Below are 27328 nucleotides of genomic sequence, written 5' to 3' on the forward strand. Positions count from 1 at the left end.
GTTCGAATCCCTGCAACAGGGTGAGCTCCCGTTGCTCGGTCCCTGCTCCTGCCAACCTAGCAGTTCGAAAGCACGTCAAAGGGCAAGTATAGATCAATAGGTACCGCTCCGGCGGGAAGGTAAACGGCGTTTCCGTGCGCTGCTCTGGTTCGCCAGAACCGGCTTTGTCATGCTGTCCACATGACCCGGAAGCTGTACGCCGGCTCCCTTGCCCAATAAAGCGAGATGAGCGCCGCAACCCCAGAGTCGGTCACGACTGGACCTAATGGTCAGGGGTCCCTTTACCTTTACTGTTCTTGGCAGTGACCAAACAACCCCCCATACCACTTCCCTGAAAACCTTGAGCTGGATGTACAGGAGGAGGGAAAAGAGCTTTGCCAGGTGACTTCAGCTGATGCAGATTGCTGTTCAAAATAGACCTCACACATCCCTAAAGCAGAGCAACAAGCAGGAGAGGCCAGCATGTTCAAGAGAATACTAAAATGCACCCAAGTAGCAACAAAAAAGTCTTTCCAATTTTCTGACCAGCTTAACGAGGACTAAACATGCACAGCAGTCATCTGAAAAAGGAAAACAAGGAGAGGGATAGGAATGGACTGTCAGGAGGCAAGTATGGCTGGCAGTCTAGCCAGAAGCACTCCTCATAGATTGCAACATTTCATTGCAGCACAGGCTCGGAGCGTATTACTTAATGCAGTCATGCAATCACCGACGCTGGCACTAGGTGGCAGACTATCCCCGTTGCAATAGATGCTTAGGAAAGGCCAGGCGTCTCTGCAACAAAATGTTACGGTTTGCACAGGGCTCTGCTCCAGGGTCCCAGCCAGACATGCACCCTCTGCCGGGATACACCCGCCTCTTCTCTGCCCCTGTTCCCGTCCTCCCCCTGCTCCAACAAACATGATTCATTCACTTACTAGCATCCTGCAAAATGTTAGAAGATTCATTCACTTACTAGCATCCTGCAAAATGTTAGAAGGATCTCCCTTCATTCGGTGCGCCACTGTTCATGCAGCCCAAACTAGCAGTGAAGCAGGTGTTTAGTCCCAGGTAAAAGGGGACAACAACCTTGCAGCCTGCATCTCACCTTTGCCTCCTTCGATGTGGCTCTGCTCTAACTAAAGAAAGCAACATCTGACCATGGAGGCTGGTCTATTTGGGCAAATGTACCAATTGGTTTGTCCTCACCTGACTGCCTTACTTACAACCTGTCCAGGGGTTGGCAATGCCTGTCCGTTTCCTTCTGAAGTCTCTGGGTCGCCCTTGGAGAACTCAGCAGAGGGGAGGATGGGGGCAGAAGTAGAATTGGTTGGCTCTAACACCACCTACTGCCTGTCTCCTTGCCTTTGGCCCGACCAGCTGCCAGTGACATATGACCTGTAGCTACCCCATGAGTGTGTCGCATGCCAGGATGCATCTCCCCAAAATAGGTAGAACAGAACTTTGCACTTACCATATTCAGGTCCTTTTCTATAGTGGACTGTATCCTTGAATGGGTGGTAATCAGTGGCACTAAGAAGGGGCACATAGAATTGCAGAGTTCAAAGAGACCCCGAGGGTCATCTAGTCCAACCCTCTGCAATGCAGGAATCTTTTGCCCAACGTGGGCCTTGAACCCACAACCCTGGGAGTCAAGAGTCTCGGGCTCTAGCAACTGAGCCACTCTGAACACATTATGACAGATCCTCTGTAACAGAACAGGTAATCACAGAGGGGAATATAAGGGGCTGTTGTTGCCTGCCCACCCAGCAACTGGTATTCAAAGGCATTCTGTCCTGAATCAGAGCCCCCCCCCCCACTAGATCTAACCGCCACAAATTAATCTTATCTCATTTTAAACCCAGCACTCATGGTACTCCAGTGCCCCAAGTGATTTCTAGGGACGCGAGTGGCGCTGTGGGTTAAACCACAGAGCCTAGGACTTGCCGATCAGAAGGTTGGCGGTTTGAATCTCCCGTGGTTTCCATGAACAGGTATTCACAAGCATACTGAAGCAGCCATCGCAGCTAGTAGTCACTGACAGCGTTATCCTCCACCAATCCTTTTTTTGGTAGCCATCCCTGCTTCTTGTGGGAACCAAACCCCTAGTTCACCTACACACTGTGTGTAGTCCTTTTGGCCCGTCCCGAATCTGTCAGCACTGAGTTTCATGAATGTCCACGAATTCCGGCACTATTGAGAATTGGGGAAAAACATTTCCCGATCCGTTTTCTACATGCCGCACATTAACTTCATACAATTCTATCATGTTCCCCTCCCCACCAGCTCCAAAATCTGGAACAACAACATTACAGCCCCCTCAAAAGAAAAAGAAAGAAGTAATTTGAAAGAATGAAGACTACACATGCCATTTGAACCGTTCAGCAGTGTCTGGGAAGGAAACCAAGCCTGGCATTTTAAAATTCTGTCGTAGGGTTTGACCTGAAAATTTGACCTACTCAGAATCATAGCTGTCAACGTTTCCCATTTTTTAAGGGAAATTCCCTTATTCCAAATAGGATTCCTTGCAAGAAAAGCGAAAAGTTGACAGCTATGCTCAGAATCGCCAAGGAAATGAGTACTATCCTATCTAGGGGAGGAGCCAAAAGCAAGAGTGGGAGGAGCTTGTTTTCAGCTGCTCATAGCTCCGCCTTCTGTGTTCTTGAGGCTCCGCCTTGGAGGCAACCAGCCAAAGTCTCTCTCTCCCCCCCCCCCCGTAGAAATGTTGAGGAGCCTTGCTTTGTTCCTACCAGGTCCCGGTGGGCTGTGCTCCTTCCCTAAAAAGCTCCACTCTTCTAAGGTTAATATGCCTGGCAGATCAAAGTTGAATGAGGAAGCATCCCGTGTGTCCCCCCCCCCCAAAAAAACTGGAACAACAACAACAAAAGCCACACATTGAGGCCACTGGGTACTTGGCAGGGAATTCTCAACTCTCCTTGCAGCCACAGATCTGAGAGCAAGGCACAGCATGGTCCTCATCTTCAGAGGAAATGTAGGTCAACAGGTGCCCCTTTCTACTGTCCAAGGGCTCTTTATTTTCGCTTTCAACCTGTTTAGGCCCTAGGCTTTGAAAACACATCAAAAAATGCAGCAACTTATGAGGTTGTCATCTCAGAAGGAAAATCGAGGCACCGTAAACCCCACTGAAATCTCTCATCCCAAAGTCCGCTTCCTGGGCATGACTTGATTATCTCTTCCAGTAATCTGAATGGGGCCATGGGACCCTCAGCTGGGTTGAATACACAGCAGCAGAATTTGACTGCCCCCCACCCTCAATCCATGCAGAGAGAAAGTAACGTTATTGCAAATCGTGCATGTTTAAAAATAATAATTAAAAAGCGGAAAAGGGACAAAGGCGAACACAGCGAGTAATTTATAAAACGAGACCGTTTAGGAATTACAACAACAAAAAATCCAGTTGTGTGCAATTTTTTTTCTCTCCTTTTATTAGACAGAGGGTTTCCTTAAAATGCCAGTAACAAGTCACAGTGATTATTGATGGTTGAACTGAAATGCAAATATACGGAAAGGAAAAAATACTGCAACATGTCGCGTATGTTTTTTTTTTTTTTAAATATGGTTTTACCCTGGTCCACCAAACCATCTGTCTTTGAAAGATGCTCATTTAAAAAGGATAACTCTGTCTTCTCTTTCCAAAAGGAAGAGATTATTGTTTGTTTGTTTTTTTTCAAATTTTCTGTTAACGTGTCTAATATTCCTGCAAGGGGGAAAAAAAAATCAGCCTTCTCAACGGCCTTCATTTGATAACAATATTTATATATATATGTAGCTAAAGGCAGGTAGATATATATATAAATATATAATATATATATTTCTATGATTCTCTTCTTCTTCTTCCTCTTCTTAATCTATGCAATGTCTCTCCATAAAGAGATCAGCCATTTTTTTTTTAAAAAAAAACAAACCTACAAAGAAGCAACACATTAAAAAAAATAAAAATAAAAATAAAACGGGGGAAGGGGAAAAAATGTCTTAAGAACATTATTATAGTCATACTTCGTTGATTACATGGAAAAAAAGGGGGGATTAATAATCACTATGTAGGACTGTTCATTAAATGTTCTGATTGGGGGAAATTCAAGTGCAGTAGCAGGACCTGGTTTTTCTCAATTACCAGGTTGCCTAATAGAAATCAAGAAAGGGAAAAGCGGGAGGAGAAAGAAGAAAAGAACAGCGCGTGTGTTGTGTGTGTTTTAATCTTATTTTTTTTTGTCTGTCCCCACCCCCCTCCTCCCCAGACCTGTTGCACCCTCCCCTCTTCCTCCTCCCTCTTCTTCCTCCTCCCTCCTCACTTCACAACGGGGGGGGGGGGGGCACGCAGTTTGGAATGTATGGAGTTTCGGCCGGGCGCCCGGCGGTCCCTAAGCCAGCTTCAAGGTGCTCACTGGGAACGAAGGCATGGTGACCATGGTGACGGGGTTCAAGACCGTCTGCCCCACCAGCTGCGGGTGGTGCACCACCTGAGTCCCGACGGCCGGCTTGGCCATGACGGCCGGCTGCCCCAGGCCGGCCGTCCCGTTCACTTGCTGGTGAGAGATGGTGTGGGCGATGTGGCTGACCACCGGCTGGCTGACCGCCACGGGCTGTGGGTAGAGGGGGAGCTGCTGGCCCAGGTGCGCCACGTGGTTGAGGGCGGCCGGGTGCACCGTGATGTGGCCGATGGGCTGGGCGGCGGCCGTGAGCTGGACCGGGCTGGAGGCGGAGGAAGGGGCAATGTGCGCAATGTGCTTGGCCGGCGGCCCCTGCAGGACGTGGTTGACAGTCTGGATGACGGAGGCATGCGTGGTGGCCGTGTGGGCGATAACAGTCGATTGCACGGTGGAGGCCGCCACCAGGTGAGTCTGTGCGGGGACGATGGCCTGGGGAGGCACCAGCGCTTGGGGCGGAAGGGGGGGCTGCGCGTGCGGCGGCGGCGGAGGAGGGGCGTGCTTCTGGGCCAGAGGCAGGACGGACGGGTGGTGCGAGGCGGCGATGGGGGGCACCGCCTTCAAGAGCTCGGGGTGCTGGCGGTGGGACAGCTTCGGCAAGGAGTTCGCCGGCCGGTCGTCTTCCATGTCTTCGTCCATGTTGTCTTCACCCTCTGTGGGGAGGACAAAACGGGGGCACATGTATTTATTACAGTCATACCTCGGGTTACAGACGCTTCGGGTTGCGTTTTTTCGGGTTATGGACTGCCCAAACCCGGAAGTACTGGAACGGATTACTTCCGGGTTTCGGCGGTTGCACATGTGCAGACGTGCTAAATCATCCTTTGCGCATGTGCAGAAGCGCCGAATGGCAACCCTCACGTGCGCAGAAGCACTAAATCACGCTTTCCGCATGCGCAGAAGCGCCGAATGGCAACCCTCACGTGCGCAGAAGACTAAATCACGCTTTCCGCATGCGCAGAAGCACCGAATGGCAACCTACGCATGTGCAGACGTGCCGCTGCGGGTTTCTAACGTGCATTCCGCACAGATCATGTTCACAACCCGAGAGTCCACTGTACACGTTTGAAATTTTTATTTTTTTGGAAATAATTTTTGATTTTACAAATATAAAATTATACCAATGCAACCATACACACCCACATTTAAAGATCCCTCCGAATCTCTGGACTTCCCACCTTCCCTTTCGTGGGTCCTATTATCAAACCTTTTCTAATGAATCTTTTTAAATAGTCCGTATTTTGTGTAACTCCGTTATCTCCATAGTACTTGCTCCGTGTTTGAAAAGAGGCACATTTTGCGCAAGGCTATCGACCGCTTGGGACCAAGCAAAGATGCCTGGTGTCTCCACCCTCTGGAGGTGTGTGCCTGGGGATCGTTGACTTGCGACTGTTTTCACATACTAATGCCACATCCTGTAGAATTCTTTCAGTTCTTTTTTTATCTGTAAAATCGGAATGGATTTCAGGAACCATCATGTTTTTTTCTCTGCAGCCTGAGCAGGAGCAGTGAAAAGCTTTACAGTTAATTGTTGCAGCTTGTCTGCCCTGCTGACAGTTGTGAATAATATTCTTACGTTATGAATGGTCCGTGTCACCATTAAGAAAAAGAGGTCAGAATAGGCCAGTGTGTGTGTGTGTGTGTGTACTGTCCCTGGATAGAGCGACTTTTCTCATCGTTCATAACCTAGCAAGAGGTAGGCCACTGAACTAGCCAGATGTTTAACTGAGAATCAATCACAGTCAGCCCATCATTTGAAAGGTAATTTCACCTTGCCCAAAAAATGGCAACTAGACATTCCGTTTTGGTGACCTAGCTTATATATCTGAGTTTCTAACACTGGTGTATCCTCACTCTTTCTGCCAAAGGAGCTCAAATGTGGCACACAGTGAAAATTCCTGAAGTTTTTTTTGTTTTGTTTTTTAAATTCCAGTGTAGATGCAGGCAGGGAAGGTCTAGAATCACAGAATTGTAGAGGTGGGAAAGGACCCTGACGGTCATCTAGTCCAACCCCATGCAATGCAGGAACCTTTTGTCCAATGTGGGACTTGAACCTGCAACCCTGAGATTAAGAGCCTCATGCTCTACCGCATGAGCTATCTCAGCCTCAGCCTCTAGTAGTATTAAAAGGCTTGTTAGAAGGTGAAGGTCTTCAGAAGACACCAGAATCAGACAACAGAGATGGTGCCTGTCTAATGATGGCATCTGCAGATGTTCACCTGCCAAGAACAGTGATCTGTAAGGTATATTACAAGAGGTAAGATAATTTTTCAGGTATTCTGGCACCAAGTTTCCACACTAATACCAGCACCCTGACCTTAGCGCAGTAGCTAATTGGCAGCTACTGGTACCACTACCTCTCTGGCACAATGGAACATGAACATACGAACTTCATCATGTCCAAAAGTTACAAACAGTCACTTCCTGGAGTAGTCAACAGAGACTGCACCACCTCCGTCATGAGATGGGAAAAGTGTTTGGGCTGCACCACTTCAGACTCCATATAAAAAAGTAAATCTAAAAAATGTATTTCATTCCCGCTCATAGAAAGCTAGTATACACTGAGGTCCAGTGCCGAGGGCCTTCTGGCAGCTCCCTTGCTGCGAGAAGCCAAGTTACAGGGAACCAGGCAGAGGGCCTTCTTGGTAGTGGCACCTGCCCTGTGGAACGCCCTCCCACCAGATGTCAAAGAGAAAAATAACTACCAAACTTTTAGAAGACATCTGAAGACAGCCCTGTTTAGGGAAGCTTTTAATGTTTAATAGGTTATTGTATTTTAGTGTTTTGTTGGAAGCCGCCCAGAGTGGCTGGGGAAACCCAGCCAGATGGGCAGGGTATAAATAATAAATTATTATTATTAATTATTATTATTATTATACAAGGGGAAAGTATTCTGTCACCCTGAGAAGCTAGTTTTCTACCTCCAGGGAATTTGTTTGCAGGGAGGAGCATTTAAATCATGCGAGCCTGAAACGGTATAGCCTCAGACACGGCAGCTGGGGAGGGGGCCAGAGGAGGAGAGTTTTCCTGGATGGTGCGAATATGGAACTGCTTGTTGAGGCATGTGCAGAGTTGCTTGCATACCATGGTGGGCTGGCCCTGGATGGGAGTTTAGTACATGGTTCAGAATGCAGCCTACTGCGCAGAAGAACATAGGGCGCCGTCTTATACAGAGTCACACCGAAGACCAATCTAGCTTGGGAGCTGGCTATGCTGCCTGGCGGTGCCTCTGCAGGATTTCAGACAGGATTTCAACTGGAGATCCTGAGGACTGGAACCTGGGACCTTCTACACGCGAAAGATAGCTCAGTTCTCCAGGAGGACTCAATCTGGCAGAGCATGAGACTCTTCATCTCAAGGTTGTGGGTTTGAATCCCATGTTGGTCCCTTCCATCTCTATGATTCTACAAAGCAGGTGCTCTGCCAATGAGCTACAGCCGTGAGCGCATCTCTGTGCGTCCCGCCACCCCCAAAAATCAACCTGGCACACCACCGGGCAGCATTTCCGACGCACCTGACGCAGTCGAGGTAGACGCTTGATCGTCCTCCGGCTGAACCGTCTGCCGGATAATCCGGTCGATCTCCAGGATATCCATCCACTGGCTGAGCTCGTGCTTCAGGTCCGCCAGCCGCTGCTGCGTGGCGATCTTCTCCCTCGCCAGCCGCTCCATCTCGTGCTCGTATTCCTTCTCCTTGCGCTTCAAAGTCTGCAAAAAGGACCCGGATAAAATAAGGAGACCCGCAGAAGGAAAGGAGGACCACAAAGGCAGAAGGACAGATTTAAAACTAAAAAAACCGGGGTTGGAGGCAACATCTCTGGAACTCACTATACCCCTTGGGGATTCGCCAAAGCTTGCGTCTGAGCACACTGGGAAAACAGCAAAGGTTTTGCACTAGAATTGCTTCTGTTTCTGTGGAGGAAGTGGAAATCTTTGGGCTGCAAAACCCTAGACGCAGCGGAGGAAGAGTCTGGAAATCTTTTTTAAATCTCTCAGAAAATTCTCTGCTGCAACAAAGCCTGCAACCCAATCCAAAGCATGAATAACTAAAATAAGCAGCGTATTCCTTCACTGCTTAACCCCCTCCCACCTGCTTCGCCGGTTGTTTTCCCTGTGTTGAGTTTTACAAAGCGTCTCAGGGCAGAGACTTGCCCTGCTTGTGCATTGCAAAAGTACTATAAACGGTGACGGTACCGTATGAAAACAAAAGCCAATCGATCAATACTAGTAATTGAAACGCAAACAACAGGAGGGGAAGAAAGGGAGGAGGTTTTAAATCAGGGGTCAGCAATATATGAAGAGACAACATAAAGGACTGGACTCATTGGCAGGATTTGAGTAAACAATCACAATTGTATATAATAATAATAATAATAATAATAATAATAATAATATAGGGTTATATGTATTGGGAAAATTTTGGGGAAACAATATGCAGGGTGAATAATATGGAAATAAAACAAAATGGGAGTATGAGGGAAGTCCAGGGGAGGGGGTAGGAAAATACGGAAAACTGTTAGAGAAATATTGTTAGAGGATGTATATACGGAAAACCAATAAAAATATTTTTAAAATAAATAAATCAGAGGTCAGCAAACTTTTTCAGAAGGGTCCACTGTCCCTCAGACCATGTGGGGGGCCGGACTATATTTTGAAAAAAAATAAATGAATGAATTCCTATGCCCCACAAATAACCCAGAGATGCATTTTAAATAACAGGGCACATTCTACTCATGTAAAAACACACTGATTCCCAGACTGTCCGTGGGATTAAGAAGGCGATTGGACCGGATCCGGCCCCCGGGCCTTAGTTTGCCTACCCATGTTTCAAATGCTGCAAACGCACCAGCGCTTCTGCATAGGAAAGAACAGGCACCCCCAAACTCGGCCCTCCAGCTGTTTTGGGACTACAACTCCCATCATCCCTAGCTAACAGGACCAGTGGTCAGGGATGATGGGAATTGTAGTCCCATAACAGCTGGAGGGCCGAGTTTGGGGATGCCTGGGAAAGAACATGCCATATGTGGAAATGAAGGTCCGCGTATGTTAATCGCCATCACATGGGTGATGGGACATGCGGCAAGGAGGCCTCGCCAAATCACAGCTTCCTGGATCGCACAAATGTAGAGGAAGGGTGCGAGAGGCAGCGTGGTTACCGTGAGGGGCAGTGTGGTGTCATGGTTAGAATGCTGGGCTAGACCCTGTGAGGACTGGGTTCGAATCCCTGCTCAGCCACGATGCTCACTGGGTGAGCTTGGGCCAGTCGCTGCCTCTCAGACTTCTCTACCTCGCAGGGTTGTTGTGAGAACAAAGTGAGAAGGGATGCAGGAGAGCCACTGAAAGCAATGGAACTAAATAAAGACACAATTTATACACAGAATAGACCCGCTGAAATCAACAGACCCACTGAGCACGAGACAAACTTTGGATCCAAGCCAGTGTGTTTTAGCACAAAGGCACAACAAAGAATGCCTAATCGTCCCAATGACACACAATTAGCTGATAATTGGGGTGGGAGAAAGATAAATACAGTACCACTTCCTAGCTCTCAGGGATGCTTTGGGGAGGCTGTTCCCAGATTCCCCCTCCATCTTGGGGCATCCCTCTGAATTCTCCCTCTGCAAAGCAACACTCTTCACACACTGAGAACGCAGCGTTTCCCCCAGCTCAAACCTGCACCCTGTAAAGCACAGAAAGATCAAGGAGGCAAATCCTAAAAGCAGGAAAGCCTCGCTTTGGAAGGGCTGCGTGGGGTTCTCTCTGGCAGCCACGGCACTGGAAGGTGGCGGAGGGGAGGGGGTTGGCGGCGCTGCTGGGCAAAGAAGCCAGAAAAGGATGAGATCAGACCTCTAGTTGCACGTGACCAGATTCTGCTTCTCCGCCACTGCGGTCTAAGCGGCAACTCCAGGAGCCGGGCTCATGAAGTGGGAGGCACGTTTATACTGTGGGGAGGTTTGCGGGAAGGGGAACCAGACTCTGAGTCCCTCTCTTGCACCCTTCGCGCTCCCCATTTGGGGGGAAGAGCAAACTCATGTTATTTGAAAACAATAATAAAACCGCTTCCAAAAAATAAGTGTTGAAGGTGTCCGTGGGTAGCTTCCTGGTGCAGAGTCAGGCCATTGGTGTCCCCTCCTCCCTTCCTCCCATTGTTAATGCTGTACTGCCAGGGTTTCTCAGAGCTGGGAAGGATCCCAGAGGTCATCTAGCTCAACCCGTTTCATGCAGGGTGCAGTCCAGACTCTGCTATGGCACATCCAGTGAAAGGGAGCTCAGCGCCTTCTGCCCGCTGCCTGGACAAGCACCCCCAAAATGAAAAGACAGAATGTGTTTGTGTGCAAGTTCCCCCTCCCCACTTTCCTGAGCATCTGAACAAAGGCAATTTGAAAACAGAAACTGTCCATATGGTTGGGAAACAAGGGGGGCAGGGAGAAAGAATTAAAGGAGGTTTTTATTTGTGAATCAAATTGGTGCAGGGTAGATTCAATACTGGCCCAGCCCTCACTCTAACTAGCCAACCTGCAAATTTGGATTGTGCTTTTTTCAGACTCTGCTCGCTTGACCGAATGCTCCTGTACACACAAACATTATACAAATATCCTTGCATGAAGAAAGCCAGCATGTCAGGGAAATGGATGCACACACATTCTCTGGGATGCTTGCCTTCTACTTGAAGGGATTTTATTTTTCTTATTTTGCATAGGGGGAAGAAGCGTTCCAGCATGCTCCCCGTAGGCTGAGGCGATACAAGCCAAGACACATGTGGCTTGCAGCCTCAGTAAGAACTGGGCCCTTGAAGGGAGGGAGGAACGGATTGGACAGGGATGGCGGCACTTACAACTTGGCTTGTTTACCGAGAGCACACAAGCCAACCCTTTGCTGCACCGGATCAGGGCACACGCATGGACTGGCTTTGCAATAGCAGGCTGAAGAAGAGGGTTTTCCCCTCTACCTTGGGGAGGTGTCCTCTCACAGTGTTGCAAAGATGCTTTAAAAAAAAACAAACACTTCACGAAATCTAAGCCTACAGGCATTGTGCAGAAAACCCTCGCGAGGGAACGGCAGCGGTACACAATTAGCAAGAGCGAGAAAGATGCTTTCAAAACACACACCTAAAAAACCCCCAACACTTTCCTGCCAGTGTCTGCAAAGTGCTGGGAAAGTGGACTTTTAGCTTTAATTGCCCGTCATCCTGAATGACCCCCAAATTCAAGCAATCTCCCCTTTTACACTCTGCCGATGGACAGGCCCCTGATCCTGGTTTTTGCTGAGTCATGCATTCCCAGGAGGCTCCGGGACAGACGCCCCGCAGGAAGAGAGTCAGCAACCCCGGCCTTCCCTCCAGCTAAACTCTGTCACCAGCCTCAGCCTCGCCCCTCTCCCTCCTGGGAAAAACAACTTGACCATGTGCTGCTTCCCCACAGCTGCCCTCCTCACGCAGCAGACTCCAACCGGCACATTGATTCCGCCGCCAAATCCGAGAGAGGGTTGCCTGCCCACGAGGGCTGTGCACAAGCTTCGCAACGCCCAGTGAGCAGAACACTGAGCACTGTTGGTCCAGGAAACTCTCCTCCGCTCTCGACGGCTGATCCTCAGTGGGTCAGTGGCGGGGAACTGGATACAGCATTGGCTGGAGCCGCCTGTGCCCGAATGGTTTGGAATCAAAGCGGGGAAAGTGCTTTGCAGGCCCCAGACAAGCAGCCGGTTGTTGGGGCTTGCAAAGCGTTGCATGACATCAATGTGACCGATGGGTGGGAAGGTGAACCACTGAGTGGGGGTAGAGGGGTCTGCTTTACCAGTACCAATTGAGAAATGCGCTGGCAAAGCAGCACCGGGCAGGATTGGACTCTCCACCCACCAGCTGATGAGCGGAGACTTCAATCCTGCTCTCTCTGCAGGGGTCTGCTTTGCCAGTGCATTCCTTTCAGGGGTTGTGCTGGCAATACTGGATAGCTCAACTGGTTAGAGCGTGGTGCAGATGAACACCAAGGTCGCAGGATCAATCCCCATATGGGACGGCTGCATAGTCCTGCATTGCAGGGGGTCAGACTAGATGATCCTCAAGGTCCCTTCCAGCTCTACAATTCTATGATTCTGTGATACAGACCCCAGCAGGAGAGAACCATGTCCCTCTCCCTATATGGGTTCTAGGGGAATGGTCTCGCAGGCCAAATTTCAGGATGAATGTTCTCCACCTGGCTTGAGCAGAGCAGTGCAATACAGTGGAACCTCGGGTTACAAACCGTCCTCCTAACGAACGCTTCGGGTAACGAGATCCGCTAAGCCGGAAGTAGGTGTTCCGGCTAGCAAACTTTGCCCCGGGATGTGAGTGGAAGTCGCGTGGTGGCAGCGGTAGGTCCCATTAGCAAAAGAACGCCTCTGGTTAAGAATGGTTTTGGGTTAAGAACAGAGCTCCAGAACGAATTAAGTTCGTAAACGGAGGTACCACTGTATTTTGCAGGCTAGCAACGGTGCATGCGGCTCTTTCCAACCTTGCTTCATCCTCACAACACCCCTGTGAGGCAGGCCAGGCTGAGAGACACTGGCTGGCCCAAGGTCCTAGCCCAACACTCTAACCCATGGGTAGGCAAAGTAAGGCCCGGGGGCCGGATCTGGCCCAATCGCCTTCTAAATCCAGCCCGCGGACAGTCAGCATGTTTTTACATGAGTAGAATGTGTGTGCTTTTATTTAAAATGCATCTCTGGGTTATTTGTGGGGCCTGCCTGCTGTTTTTACATGAGTAGAATATGTGCTTTTATTTAAAATGCATCTCTGGACTATTTGTGGGGCATAGGAATTCGTTCTCCCCCCCCCCCCCGCAAAAAAAAATACAGTCCAGCCCCCCCCCCAAGGTCTGAGGGACAGTGGACCAGCCTCCTGCTGAAAAAGTTTGCTGACCCCAGCTCTAACCATTGCACCACAGTGGCTCTCCAAAAGCACAACCAGGGATTCAAACTCAGAGACTCTGGATCCCCACCTATAGCCACTTTTACCCACTGTGCTCTTCTGAGGCACAAGGTGCATTTGCTGTTCCACCCAATATTGCCACTTGGCTCCTGGATGCTTGCGCAGAGAAGAGTACGGCCCTCAGTCCCCACCCCTGGTCTCATTATGTGTCCCCAGGATGCCAGGGATAGATAGATAGATAGATATATATATATATATATATATATATATATATATATATATATAAAATACTAAAATGCCGGGAGGTGGCAGAGATTGAACCCAGGACCTCGCGGCAGCTCAGCCGGGGCAGCACACACTTTGCATGCAGACGTTCCCAGGATCCGAGCGAACCAGCCTCCCTGCCAAGGTTCCCTTTCCGGCTTGGCTGATCCGGAAAGCTCCCTAGAGGAAACGACGGACACGGCAAACACGTACGTGCCGTAGCAGGACAGGGTGGCTGAGCCGGGTCCGCAACTGGTGGAATCCTCAAAGCAGCCAGACTTAGGAAGCTTCGCCCCCCCATGACTCCCCCCTCTCCTGCTCTCTCTAAGGAAAGACAAAGGTTCGAGTCAGCTGCGGCCTCCTCCTTCCCCCGGGGAAACCATGTGGGGGACTATCTGCGGAGAGCCTCCTCCTCCTGGCGGCTGCAGACGGCAGCTTAATCTTTATCCTGGTACCAGCGGCTTGCAAAACTCTTTATCGGAGCCTAAACCTTCCTAACCCCCCGCCTCTCATTTCTATTAGTCTGACAAATAGGGAAAGTGGGTCAAAAGGCAGGGGAAGAGGGGGGGTTGGGGGTGGAGGGGAACACTCCAGGCACGGTGACATTCCCAGATTGTGGTTGGCACAGTGCGGCGGCAAATGCCACTTTTAATGGGTATTACAGGCCCAGCAGGGACGCGGGTGGCACTGTGGTCTAAACCACAGAGCCTAGGGCTTGCTGATCAGAAGGTCGGCAGTTCGAATCCCTGCAACGGGGTGAGCTCCTGTTGTTCGGTCCCAGCTCCTGCCAACCTAGCACTTCAAAAGAACGTCAAAGTGCAAGCAGATAAATAGGTACCGCTCCAGCGGGAAGCTAAACCGCGTTTCTGTGTGCTGCTCTGGTTCACCAGAAGCGGCTTAGTCATGCTGGCCACATGACCCAGAAGCTGTACGCCGGCTCCCTCGGCCAATAAAGCGAGATGAGCGCCGCAACCCCAGAGTCGCCCATGACTGGACCTAATGGCCAGGGGTTCCTTTACAGGTCCAGCATTTTGACTCAAGGGGGTTTAATAGTCTTGTGGACAAAGGAGATCGCTTTCTTCAATACCAACTTTTTGGTTTCCGAGATTCGTTCCAATTGAGCAGATGAAATAGAATGGAAAGAATTCGACAGGATGTGGCGTTAAGTGTGCGAAAACAGTCGAGATCCACGGATCCTCAGGGATGCACCTCCAGATGGTGGAGATGTCAGGAGTTATCCTGGCGCCTGGGCATCTTCACCTGGTCACAAGTGGCCATAGCCAGGTGCAAAATGCACCTGGAGAATTTCAAACGCTGAGCCAGACGCACTCTCTCTTAGATAACCCCTGAAGGAATATTTATGACAATAACAGCTAGGCTGTCTCGAACGGGAGGGAATCCAAAATACACAGTACGGCGACAACACCTTTATAAAGTCTGCTACCAAAGTGTGACAAAACCGTGAGCAAGCTTTAGAGTCCCCCAGAACTCTTCATCAGCAGTTCAGACACACACAAAACACATCAGGTGTTTGCTAAGTGCAGCACTTCCCTGGAGGGAAGAATCCCATCAAGCATTTGTCATGAGAACGGTGGCAATTTTTAGTTTTTTTAAAAAACAAAACAGCAAACACAGGGGGGGGGGAATACACCACGAGGCAAGCTGTCACATGGGATTGGGTTGCTATAGCAACAACGCACCTACAGGCTCCGGTTCTGGGAGACTTGGCCGTTGCTTGGGTAGCCACATCTCTCAACTGCATTTTGAACCTCAGCTGTTTTCATTTTGTTTTCTCTTTGATAACACGGCCCCAAAGAGCTGGTCCCGGCCCAAATGACCGGCACCCCGATTCTGTGTCGCTTGCAGGTGGGTGGGACACAGGTGGGTGGGAAAAGCCTGCTTTCACCGAATAAATGAGGGAGATATGTGTGTGCGAGTTTGTGTGTACACACACATGCGCACGCGCACACACACACAAAATTAGCATCAACAAGGATCCTGATGGAATTCTGTGCTGGAATTCCAAAGCTGAGCCGGTTAAATCGTGACCATTTTTTGCTTGCTCTTCCAGCAGGTGGGCAGCGAGGTTAAAAAAGAAGAAGAAATGTTTCCTTTTCGTTTCCACAATTCTGCTACTGGCCTCAATTGTGCCAAGAAAGACCAGCTAGAGCACGCTTGGGAGCATATTTTGCACACTTGATTCATGGGTGGGTGGGTGGGGTTGCTGAACACATGGGTATCTTACAGACCTCCCGCCCCCGGGAAAAAAAATCTGTGTGATTTCCCCTGCCTGCCAGAGTGGGCGATATCTGCGGCCCCTCCAGATGTTAGGGCAGCCAATTCCCCTCAGCCCCTCGACTAGTGTGGCATCCATGATGGTGGCTGGAGTTTGGCAATGGCCCTGATGTTTGGCCCTACACCAACACTGGGGAGGAGGAGGAGGTTGAAATGAACCAACCAGTGGCTTGTGGAGGAGATTCACTGCTCCTCTCCAAGGGAAGCAAAGCAGCTGGGCCACCAGACTTCCAAAGCACATGGCATCCCCCAAAGAATCCTGGGAACTGTAGTCTGCCCTTTGCACAGGTCCAGTTTCCAGAAGCCAAAGAAACTACAGCCCCCCAGGATTCCATAGGAGGAGCCATGTGCTTTAAATCAGGCAGAGGCAAACTCGGCCCTCCAGATGTTTTGGGACTACAACTCCCATCATCCCTGAGCACTGGTCCTGTTAGCTAGGGATGGTGGGAGTTGTAGTCCCAAAACATCTGGAGGGCCGAGTTTGCCTATGTCTGCTTTAAATGAATAGTGTGCCAATGTGGACCCCTCAGGTTGCCGGGGTCACCATTCCATTAGCCCCAGCCAGTGTGGCCAGTACCAGAACCTCTGGTGGCCTCCGCAACACTCCCCCACCAGCTGGCCCTACAAGAAGGTACGCCCAATGGAGTAATGCTGATCAGCCCAAAGTTCTGCAGGAAGAGGAGAGGATGGGGCGACTTGCAGGTAAGGCAGCTGCAGAGGTGGAAGGCTGAGACTTTGACATTGCTGGATCCAAGTGCAAGTCTGCATTCTGCTTCCATTGTACTGACTGCAGGGCTGCTTCAAGAAAGCAGATTGGGTGGAGAAAACCTATCCTTGTGCATTAAATAATAATAATAATAATAATAATAATAATAATAATAATAATAATTTATTATTTATACCCTGCCCATCTGGCTGGGTTTCCCCAGCCACTCTGGGCGGCTTGCAACAGAAGACTAAAACACAATAACCTATTAAACATTAAAAGCTTCCCTAAACAGGGCTGCCTTCAGATCTCTTCTAAAAGTCTGGTAGTTGTTTTTCTCTTTGACATCTGATGGGAGGGCGTTCCACAGGGCGGGTGCCACTACCAAGAAGGCCCTCTGCCTGGTTCCCTGTAACTTGGCTTCTCGGAGCCAGGGAACCGCCAGAAGGCCCTCAGCACTGGACCTCAGTGTCCGGGCAGAACGATGGAGATGGAGACACTCCTTCAGGTATACTGGCCCAGGCCATTTAGGGCTTTAACGGTCAGCACCAACACTTTGAATTGTGCTCGGAAACGTACTGGGAGCCAGTGTAGGTCTTTCAAGACCGGTGTTATATGGTCTTGGCGGCCACTCCCAGTCACCAGTCTAGCTGCCGCATTCTGGATTAGTTGTAGTTTCCGGGTCACCTTCAAAGGTAGCCCCACATAGAGCGCATTGCAGTATCCAAGCGAGAGATAACCAGAGCATGCACCACTCTGGCGAGGCAGTCTGCGGGCAGGTAGGGTCTCAGCCTGCGTACCAGATGGAGCTGGTAGACACAGAATTGACCTGCGCCTCCATGGACAGTTGTGAGTCCAGAATGACTCCCAGGCTGCGCACCTGGTCCTTCAGGGGCACAGTTACCCCATTCAGGACCAGGGAATCCTCCACACTTGCCCGCCTCCTGTCCCCCAAAAACAGTACTTCTGTCTTGTCAGGATTCAACCTCAATCTGTTAGCTGCCATCCAGTGGCAGGTCTTCATCCTCTGATCATGGAAGCTCTGTTTAGGCATCATGGCAAGTAAGCTACTGATGAAGTCCAAGTGTTAGCGTGGTGTGGTGGTTAGGGTGCTGCCCTTTGACCTGGGTTCGAATCTCCACTCAGCCAATGAAGCTCGTATTGTGTGACCTTGGGGCCGTTCACTGCCTTCTCAGCCTAACCTACCTCACAGGGTTGTTGTGGGTGGTTTAATGGAGGGGGGGGTGCTTAAGCCACCTCAAGCCCCTAGGAGAAAAAGCTAACGGTTGGTGGTGGTGGTGGTGGCAGCACCCGTCTGTCTCAAGAGACAATGGAGTGCGCCTCTTCTCTGTGGTGCCCAGACGCCAAGACTCACTGACGTCGTCCAGAGGAAAGCAGAGCAAAACATTTGGCACCAGGAATAATAATACTACATGTTGGAATTGCATTTATCCGATTTAAACGCTTTCTCTTTTTGTGCCTTTGCCGCCTCGGGCTCCTTTGGGAGGAAAAGCAGGAGCGAAATGTGATAAATAATGAACCCCCTCCCTGAACAATGATCAATTCAGGGGCACCATTTATGCCTCAGTTACCATCTGTCAGGAGAAGGAGGAGGTGGAGGAGGAGGCAGCAGCAGCAGCAGCAGCGAGAGAGGGGTTGGGATTCCTCTCTGGCATATGGTGGCGCCTAGGCCAGCCTCTGTGGGTGGGGAAGTCTCTGGATTTGTGAGTCATGGTTTCCCCCTACCCACACACCCAAATGAATCCTAGGAGCCAGCGTGAGAAACAGAGATATGAAAGCTAGGAGCTCAATGGCACCGGAGACCTAGGTTATGGGCGCAGCAAGTCTAGGCACACTTTTTTAATACATAACAAGAATACGGAAGCTGAAAAGGAACGAACTGCAGCTAAAATATTATGTTCATTTTTCACATGGTCTAGTCCTTCCTCTGCCCACCCCCCTAATATTCTTAAGAGGGTCTGTTCTCCAGTCTACAGAGAGTAGCTGGAAGTGGGGAGGCAGAAAAAAGTCCTCCTTTCCTTCCACTCTGCAGTTTTAATCTGAAATCTTAGGCGCAGCATTGCGCCCAGAGCTCAGAAACGGCTCACATTAATGAAATTCCGTGTCATAAAATGCGCCTAGAACCATGGGAGTTTCGAACACTGCTGGGTGCTCAGATTTCTTAGGAGACCCCCAAGTCCCTACAAGAGCTACAATTCCCAGAGCGGTTTAGCAATCCCTCGCTCTGGGTGGGAAATAGGGGACTCCTAACAAATCCCAGCATTCTCAACAAACTACAGCTCCCAGAACCCTTCAGGGGAAGCCATGGCTGTTTAAAGCTGTATTATAGTACTTTAAATGCATGGTGTACATGGTTGTACCACTCATTTAATCTTTGCGACAACCCTGTGAAGCAGGTTCGACTGAGAGGCAGTGACTAGGCTGAAGGTCACTGAGTGAGCTTCCTGACTGAGTGGGGTTTCGAACCCTGCTCTCTCAGATTATATGCTGATGGCACCCTAACAGCTACACCACACCAGCTCCCTAGTTATTTATTACATTGTCACCCCACCTTTCCTCCAAAGGAGCTCAAGGTGACACGAGTCAGCCTTCGCCAACCCGGTGCCCACCAGCTTTTTTTGGGGGGGGGGGATACAACTCCCATCAGCATCAAACAGCTGGAGGTGATGGGACTTGTAGTCCAAAAACAGGTGCAGAGGACCAGCTTGCCAAAGGCAGACCTAGATGGTTCTTCCCCTCCCCCCACTTTAATCTGGATTACTGCAATGCGCTCTATGTGGGGCTTCCCTCACGCTTGACCTGGAAGCTGCAGTTAGCACAGAATGCTGCAGCACGATTGCTGACAGGAGCGAGGCCTCATCAGCAGATAACGCCTGTGCTCAGAAATCTGTGCAGGTTGCCGATTTACTACTGGGCCAAGTTCAAGGTGTTGCTAGATATAAAGCCCCTGACAACTTGGGACCAATTGACCTATGAGATCGCCCCTCATGTCCCCATTTGGCCACGTTAATTGGCAAAACTGGTACAGTGGTACCTCAGGTTAAGTACGTTCTTAACCTGAAACTGTTCTTAACCTGAAGCACCACTTTAGCTAATGGGGTCTCCTGCTGCCACCGCGCCGCCGGAGCACGATTTCTGTTCTCATCCTGAAGCAAAGTTCTTAACCTGAAGCACTATTTCTAGGTTAGCGGAGTGTGTAACCTGAAGTGTATGTAATGGTAGGTGCCACATTAACACCCATTCCACATCTGTGAGAATTTGATTATTTAATTTGGCAATGCCAAAATATGGAACTCCCTGCCTGTTGAGATCAAGCAGGTGCCTTCAATGTACTCTGCTAAAAACATTCCTGTTTCAGGCAAACCTACCCAGGTGCTTAGAAAACGGAGGAAATTTCAAACCATTTTTTAAAAAAATAACTTTCGTGTGTCTTAAGGTATGGTTGTGAACTCTTATTGATTTTACTACTTTATCTTTTGTAAATTGTTTTGGGGATTTTTAATTTTTTTAAAAACGACCAAGCACTGTATAACTTTATGAAATATAAATAAATATTTACAGCACCTCTGCGAGGTAGGTGAAGCTGAGACAGTGACTATCATCCCCAAGGTCACCCAGTGAGTTTTATGGGCCGAGTAAGGATTTGAACCCGGGGCCTTGACGCACAAGGAGTGTGTTTAAAAGTACCAGACGCCTGGAAAGACTCGCTTTGTTTAAAGGCCCTTGCAAGCAGCGCATTTGAGGCAAGGCCCGCCCTGTCACTACTCTACCGCGTGCCCGCATTTAGGACACAGCAGCCTACATTTGTCGCTGTACAAATATTTCCCAGATTTTACAGCCGACTGTAATTAAGTCGCTCGTTCTTGCATCCGAGTAAAGAAAACAAAGCTCCGGGGGCAATTTCTCTCTGCGCCTCGCCTCTGGAAGAGTGCTGCGCTGTGCAATTTGCAAATGGGAGGTTAAAAAAATAGGCCTTATTTAAGAGGAGAAAAGGAGCAGCAATTTGCTCATAAGCGTTCGAGTAGAAGCATGTGGCGCGAGCCAGTGAATCGTTCCATGGGCTGCAGAGGCCAAGGGGGCCGAATAAAAGGGCAGTGTCATCTCAGGCTATAGGCAGTAACCGAGAAGAATCCATTCGCTTGAAAATAAAGACCTCTCTGCAGATAGAAAATCAGCACCTCAGGGGGAAACACATCACACAGCCATATTGGGACCAGTTTACCCGCAAGATCGCCTTACTTCACATTGTGCCCACTCGACCAGAACTAGAACCGTTACAGATGCCACAGAATACCGGTTCTACATTTGTAAGAACTCAATCTTTTAGTGTTCCAGCACCTATATACTTTGGAACTCCCCACCTATTGAAGTGGGCACTTTCACTGTAGTCTTTGGTTCCTGCTAAAAACATTTTTGATTAGACAAGCCCACCCAGACATGTAGAATGCTGATGTATGTTTTAACCTGTGTTTAGTTTATTGCTTTTAACTTTTTTGAATGTTGTAAGTACAGTGGTACCTCAGGTTAAGTTCTTAATTCATTCTGGAGGTCCGTTCTTAACCTGAAACTGTTCTTAACCTGAAGCACCACTTTAGCTAATGGGGTCTCCTGCTGCCGCCGCGCCGATGGAGCATGATTTCTGTTCTCATCCTGAAGCAAAGTTCTTAACCCAAGGTACTATTCTTGGGTTAGCGGAGTCTGTAACCTGAAGCGTATGTAACCTGAAGCATATGTAACCTGAGGTACCACTGTAGTTGTTTTTAACAGTTTTTTTGCTGATGCTTTGCTTGTTTTATTCTCTCTGTAAACTGCAACGAGACATCTGGTCAGATTTCTCCCTCTTTCTCCCTGACACCCACCCACACCCGTGTTCGAAATCCACCAGGCGCATTTTACAACCAAGTGAAAATGCTGGGTGCCATCCTGGCACCTGATGTCTCTGGAGGTGCATGTTCGGGAATCCTTGGGATCTTGAATACTACCACATCCTGTAGAACTCTATCCATTATAATCTGCACAATCAGAATGAATAACAGGAACCAAAAGGTCATATTACAAATATGAATTTTGAGTCGCCTGGCCCAAAAATGGCAACTAGGCATTCTATTTTGGTGACTGTAACCCTGATTTTCCTGATTTTAATGTATGGAAGTGAGAGCTGGACCATAAAGAAAGCTGATCGCTGAAGAATTGATGCTTTTGAATTATGGTGCTGGAGGAGACTCTTGAGAGTCCCATGGACTGCAAGAAGATCAAACCAATCTATTCTGAAGGAAATCAGCCCTGAGTGCTCACTGGAAGGACAGATCCTGAAGCTGAGGCTCCAATACTTTGGCCACCTCATGAGAAGAGAAGACTCCATGGAAAAGACCCTGATGTTGGGAAAGATGGAGGGCACAAGGAGAAGGGGACAACAGAGGACGAGATGGTTGGACAGTGTTCTCAAAGCTACAAACATGAGTTTGACCAAGCTGCGGGAGGCAGTGGAAGATAGGAGTGCCTGGCGTACTCTGGTCCATGGGGTCATGAAGAGTCAGACACGACTAAACAACTAACCAACAACAAAAACCCTGATTTAAGGATCCATTTGGTGCCTAGCTTATATATCTGAGATTCTAACACTGACACACACAACCTGCATCATTTGCTGAGGTTTCACCATCCCACAGTCCTCATAAGGTCTAGCAACATGACTAGTCGTCTGCTTATGAAGCAAAAAATCACAGCCACGGAGCACACAAACTCAGCTGTAAGTCAACAAAATAAATAAAGGTTGCTATTGGAATTGAGCAAGGAATTATACTATGAGGGCTATTGCTGGGGTGGGGGGAATGGCCCACCACTAATAAGGTCAAATCATCCAAATCCCAGCCCCATATATTTTGATCTAGTTATTTCAAATATTTATGACCTGCCCTCCATCTACACAGACCCCAAGGCGGGCTACAATACATAAAGGAAAGCAGACAATAATCTATCTATCTATAGATATAAAATGATAACACAGCACCCGAGTAAATAAAGACAGATAAAACACAGCAGCCCAGGTTAGAATTGCCATGTCCCACAATGCAATACCGCCATAAGAACATTGCAGGATCGAGCCCCAGCGCCTGCAAAGAGGCGCATATCCTGCATTCCATATTCTGCATGTGTAAAATAAAGGGGGGGGGAACCCTGCCGGTCTCCTAGGTAACGAAAGCTAGAGTTGCCATAGCAACCGTTTCGTGCAACCGGCTCTTTCAGACAGTGGCGCCGATGGCAGAGAGGTGCCTTCCCTTGATTCTCCAGCCACAGACTGGAAAATACGATTGGGGGGTGGGTAGGTGGGGGGAATCTCTGCACTACGGTGTCATTAGCATGCAAAGAAGAGGGAGATGGGGGAACCCAGGCTAGACAACACCGGGGTGGCTGGTGCAGGTTTTAACGGCTGGGGGGTGGGACTGCACAGGCCTTTCTGAGCTAAGATTGCAGGATGGGCTCTCCAGCCACAGGTCGTGTGTTCTCTTCTGAGACACCCCCACGAAAGAGCAAACTGGGACCTGCTCACGCGGCCGACTGGAGGTGAAGCTACGAGCCGTGGATTTTTCACAGGCAACTCCTAAATTATGTGGAGGTCTGCGCAAGGGCTCCTGGGACTGCACTTGCAAAGGCTTGTGGGATTGCTAGGCGCTGTTTCTGCACCATTTCCGTGCTCCTGGGGGGCTTTTCATGCCGCTTCCGGGTTCACAGTGATGCGTGTGTGTGAGGCTGCACACATACTGAATGCACATAAATGGGGAGCTGCGTGTACAGTGGTACCTCTGGTTAAGTACTTAATTCGTTCCGGAGGTCTGTTCTTAACCTGAAACTGTTCTTAACCTGAAGCACCACTTTAGCTAATGGGGCCTCCCACTGCTGCCGCGCCGCCGGAGCACGATTTCTGTTCTCATCCTGAAGCAAAGTTCTTAACCTGAAGCACTATTTCTGGATTAGTGGAGTCTGTAACCTGAAGCATATGTAACCTGAAGCGTATGTAACCCGAGGTACCACTGTACTTTTTTTTTAATGCTCCCATGAGAAGTGCAAGAGTAGAAAGCCAGCACACCAGGGAGAAAGGTTTTCCACTTGCAGAGAGCTCTGGGGGTGGGGTAGGAACACCATTTCCTTCCCCTTCATCTGCAGCCTGAATCGGATCATCCCATTCTGCCGCGTCACAGAACCGTACAGCTGGAAAGGACCTTAGAGCTCATCTAGTTCAGCCCGCTGCAATGCAGGGATCACAACATCAGTGTGTAGAGATCTAGGCTGCAGCTGAACATACACACCACCAGATATGTACATATTTATTAAATATTATTCTGCAGCAAAGATTCCAAGAAGAATGCTATCTCTGACACACACACACACACACACACACACACACACAGAGCATTTTGGGTTCAAAACAACCAGAAATCCTCTTCCCTTCTGCCACTCCCAGTTTCAGAATTCTCACGAACAATGCCCACATATTTTCAAGCGTTTCTTAACTGGCTTAGTTAAGTAGCGCCGCTGCCTCTAGCAGCTTTTTCCAATCAATCCCTTCGTTATTCTCCTTTAATGATCTGTAATTGTTGCTTATCGCATTTTATTTTTCGTTTTGCCTGCTGGCACTTTTGGTTATCACCGCCGTCAAAGAGGAGGATGTAAACAAAACAGCAGCAGGCTTGAAGTTTTCTCTTCTCTTTTGAGAAGGGGAGGTAGGTGATATTCTCTGTACACTTGACACCCGAAAGCAAGTGAAAAAATCCTGCGCCTCCACTAGACACTGACGGAATATAAACATAGCAGAGTTAGAAGAGATTTGTAGCTGATGCATTTGGCTGGCCAGGGCGGGGGGGAAATGCACACTTGGAAATGCTTCCATGACAGAGAAAGTGCCAGGACTGTGATCTCCATGGCAACCTGCCACGGCCTATTCCAGTTCCTCTCTCTCTTATATCTCTCTATTATCGGACCTCAGTTGTGCCGCATTTTGCCAGAGCTTTAAAATAACACCAGCACCTTAAGGGAGATGGAAGATGCTTGCACGCCAAAGGTCACAAGCTTTGATTGGCCGATCCGTCAACAAAAGCTTTTGGCGATTTAACAAAACGAAATGAAAATCTGCAAAGGAATTCCATTTCTGAAGCTGCCTCAGCAATGATGTCATACTGCTCCCTCTATATATATAAAAAAACATGCTAAAAAGGGCCCTGCTTGGGTCAGACCAAAGTCTGACATTTTCTCCACAGTGGCCGACCAGATGTCCCCCTGCTATGTCAGGTGTGGCCTTTGGCCGTCCTGATGTCACTGAACTACACCTCCCATAATCCCCGGCCACTGGCCATGCTTGCTGGGTATGATGGGAGTTGTAGTTCAGCAACAACTAGAGGCCCACAGGTTCCCGCACTTGGACGAGGTGATGCTCATGGGCTCTGCAAGTCTACTCCTCTGTGCCCACATAGGGATAAAGAACCCCCAGGCCCATTTTAAGTGGCGCTTGCTATTAAAATGACCACATGGTACTTTCCCCCGTTTATTCCTCCCTCTGCTTCCCAGGTCGCACTTCAGATTGTAAGCTCCTCGGGGCGAAGCCTCATGCACACAGATGGACACGGAAACCAAAAACAACAACACATAAATAATCAAGAGTCTAAAAGGAATAAAAGTTGAATAGTTGTAGCCAATGCAGCATCAAGTAACTTGTTCTCTTAGCACAACGATTTATGCTTGCACAAGAATTCTCTCCTCTCTTCCTCCCTCCCTAAAACTGATATGAGGGATTCCCCCAAACCCCCAGAGAGGATTCGGGGAGGATGCGGCACTTATGCAGAGGAAATGGGGAGTTCTGTTGCGCAATTCCTTATCCCAATGGAACAAGTGTATTAGATACCACTCATAGGGTTTTTTAAAGTCAGGAAGGGAGATAAATTTTGGGGTTGCTTTGAGATTTAAAGCCCCACCCCAAAAAACCAAGGAAAAAACTCCCCCCACTAAACTTTCCAATCCCCCTGAAAAACGAAATTTTTTTTGAATTAAGAAGTTTTTTGTCCCCCGCCCCCCACGATGAACAAAATGTTTGATGATATGTTTGCTCCCCCACAATCATTTCCGAAAGTGTAGAAGGGGAACTGTTGCAGGGATGTCGATGGTTTCTGCTTTCTGGTTTTTGCCTGCTCCTCACAAACCGGCAAAACCAGAGAGAGGCCAAAGCAGTTGGATACACTTCCACATCTGGTAACTACTTTTGAAAAATTAAGTAAATAAAAATAAATTCCATTTTTAACTATTGTCGGAATAAACTGGACTTTAAATATAACAGAAATGATCGTTCTACAGTAAGCCAAGTTATAGACCATGCATTTTACATTCTTAGAATAACAAAAGGACTTTTGATATGTACTTAATGCATTTTTTTTTTCAATTTCCCCCAAAAATTATTTCCTGGGGGAAAACATTTCCACATACCTTCAATTTTTTTGGAAATGTTGCATCTCTAGGGTGGTTATTCAATTATTGCACAGATTTCCCAGCCTTCACCCAAAGGAGCTCAGGACAAATACTCTCCCCCCCGCCCCCCATTCTCACTTGAACCTCACCACAAGCCAAGGGATAAATGACTGGCCCCAAGTCACCCAGTGAGCTTTGTGGCAATTCGAACCCAGGCCCTTCTTGGTTCTAGCCTGACGCTCTAACCACTCCACCCCACTGACTTCCATGGCGTCTACTGTCCAAATATGTGGCTTGGGTGCATCTTGAGAAAGGCAGGCAAAGCTATATACTGACAAAAAAATCCCCTCTTTTGCTTTCAGCCATGCTGGTGGGGCGGGCCATTTCCCAAAACCTCTTTCCCAGCAAACCACTAACACGGCACCACCACAGTGCATGGGAACCTCCTCCTCTTCCTTCCTTCCTCCTTCTGCCACGAAATGTCCACAAGGGCGCCCTTTAGAGGCTTATGGAAATCTAAACTGCTAGTGTCCTCTTGACCTACTTTCCCGGGCTATTAAGTGTGCCGGCCAGTTAAAAGGCAGGAAAGCATAGAGTATGGTCTAGAATCGGAGTTTTCTGAAATGCGAGAAGTGGAGAGAGAGAAATGGGGAGCCTCTGCACCAGCCTTCATTGCTTCCAACATGCAACATCACCCACCCACCTGCCTGTCTCCTTCCTTGCAGCCAGCCCAGAGGATGATGCTGTCAGCTCCCCCCCCCCCCCACATTTAGTCTCAGCATTTCCCCTTGCAGAGCTCAGTGGCCGTGGGGGGGGGGATATTTATGGCCCTCCAAATATTCCTTTGATCAGGGCCGCAGCCGCCCCATACATTTAAAGCACGGTGATGCCCCTTTAGACAGCCCTGGACTTGTTGATTTCTTTTATATCTTTCCTCCAAGGGGGTCATGTAAAGTGGTGAAGACAGTCTCCCCCCCCCCCCTTTACGACAACCCTGTGCGGTTGGTTTTAGGCTGAGAGACTTCAACTGGCTCATGGTCACCCTGTGAGCTTCATGGCTGAGTACGAATCTGAACGCTGGTCTCCCAGGTCCTAGTCCAGGGATCAGCAAACTTTTTCAGCAGTGGGCCAGTCCACTGTCCCTCAGACCTTATAGGGGGCGGACTATATTTTTGGGGGGAAATGAATGAATTCCTATGCCCCACAAATAACCCAGAGATGCATTTTAAATAAAAGGACACATTCTACTCATGTAAAA

The 27328-nt window shown here is 48.9% G+C and overlaps 1 protein-coding gene and 1 long non-coding RNA gene across 2 annotated transcripts in view; one reads left to right on the plus strand and one right to left on the minus strand.

Annotated features, from left to right (window-relative positions):
• Positions 1 to 1801: 1801 nt before the first annotated feature.
• LOC308464180 lies at positions 1802 to 3886 on the plus strand. The gene is made up of 2 exons (XR_013979925.1): positions 1802 to 2452; positions 2551 to 3886. It is a non-coding gene; the product is annotated as an uncharacterized lncRNA (long non-coding RNA).
• MNT (MAX network transcriptional repressor) overlaps positions 3398 to 27328 on the minus strand; it is a 63718-nt gene continuing 39787 nt past the window's right edge. Inside the window, exons 5-6 of the mRNA XM_080983024.1 lie at positions 7942 to 8134; positions 3398 to 5080 (exon numbers count right to left, since the gene is read on the minus strand). Coding sequence (XP_080839150.1) covers positions 4362 to 5080; positions 7942 to 8134 — 912 coding nt within the window. The 3' untranslated portion in view covers positions 3398 to 4361. The remainder of the gene's footprint in view (positions 5081 to 7941; positions 8135 to 27328) is intronic.

The sequence above is a fragment of the Podarcis pityusensis genome (genome assembly GCF_964106645.2).
Source record: "Podarcis pityusensis genome assembly, chromosome: 15".
In the NCBI taxonomy this organism is placed as follows: Eukaryota; Metazoa; Chordata; class Lepidosauria; order Squamata; family Lacertidae; genus Podarcis; species Podarcis pityusensis.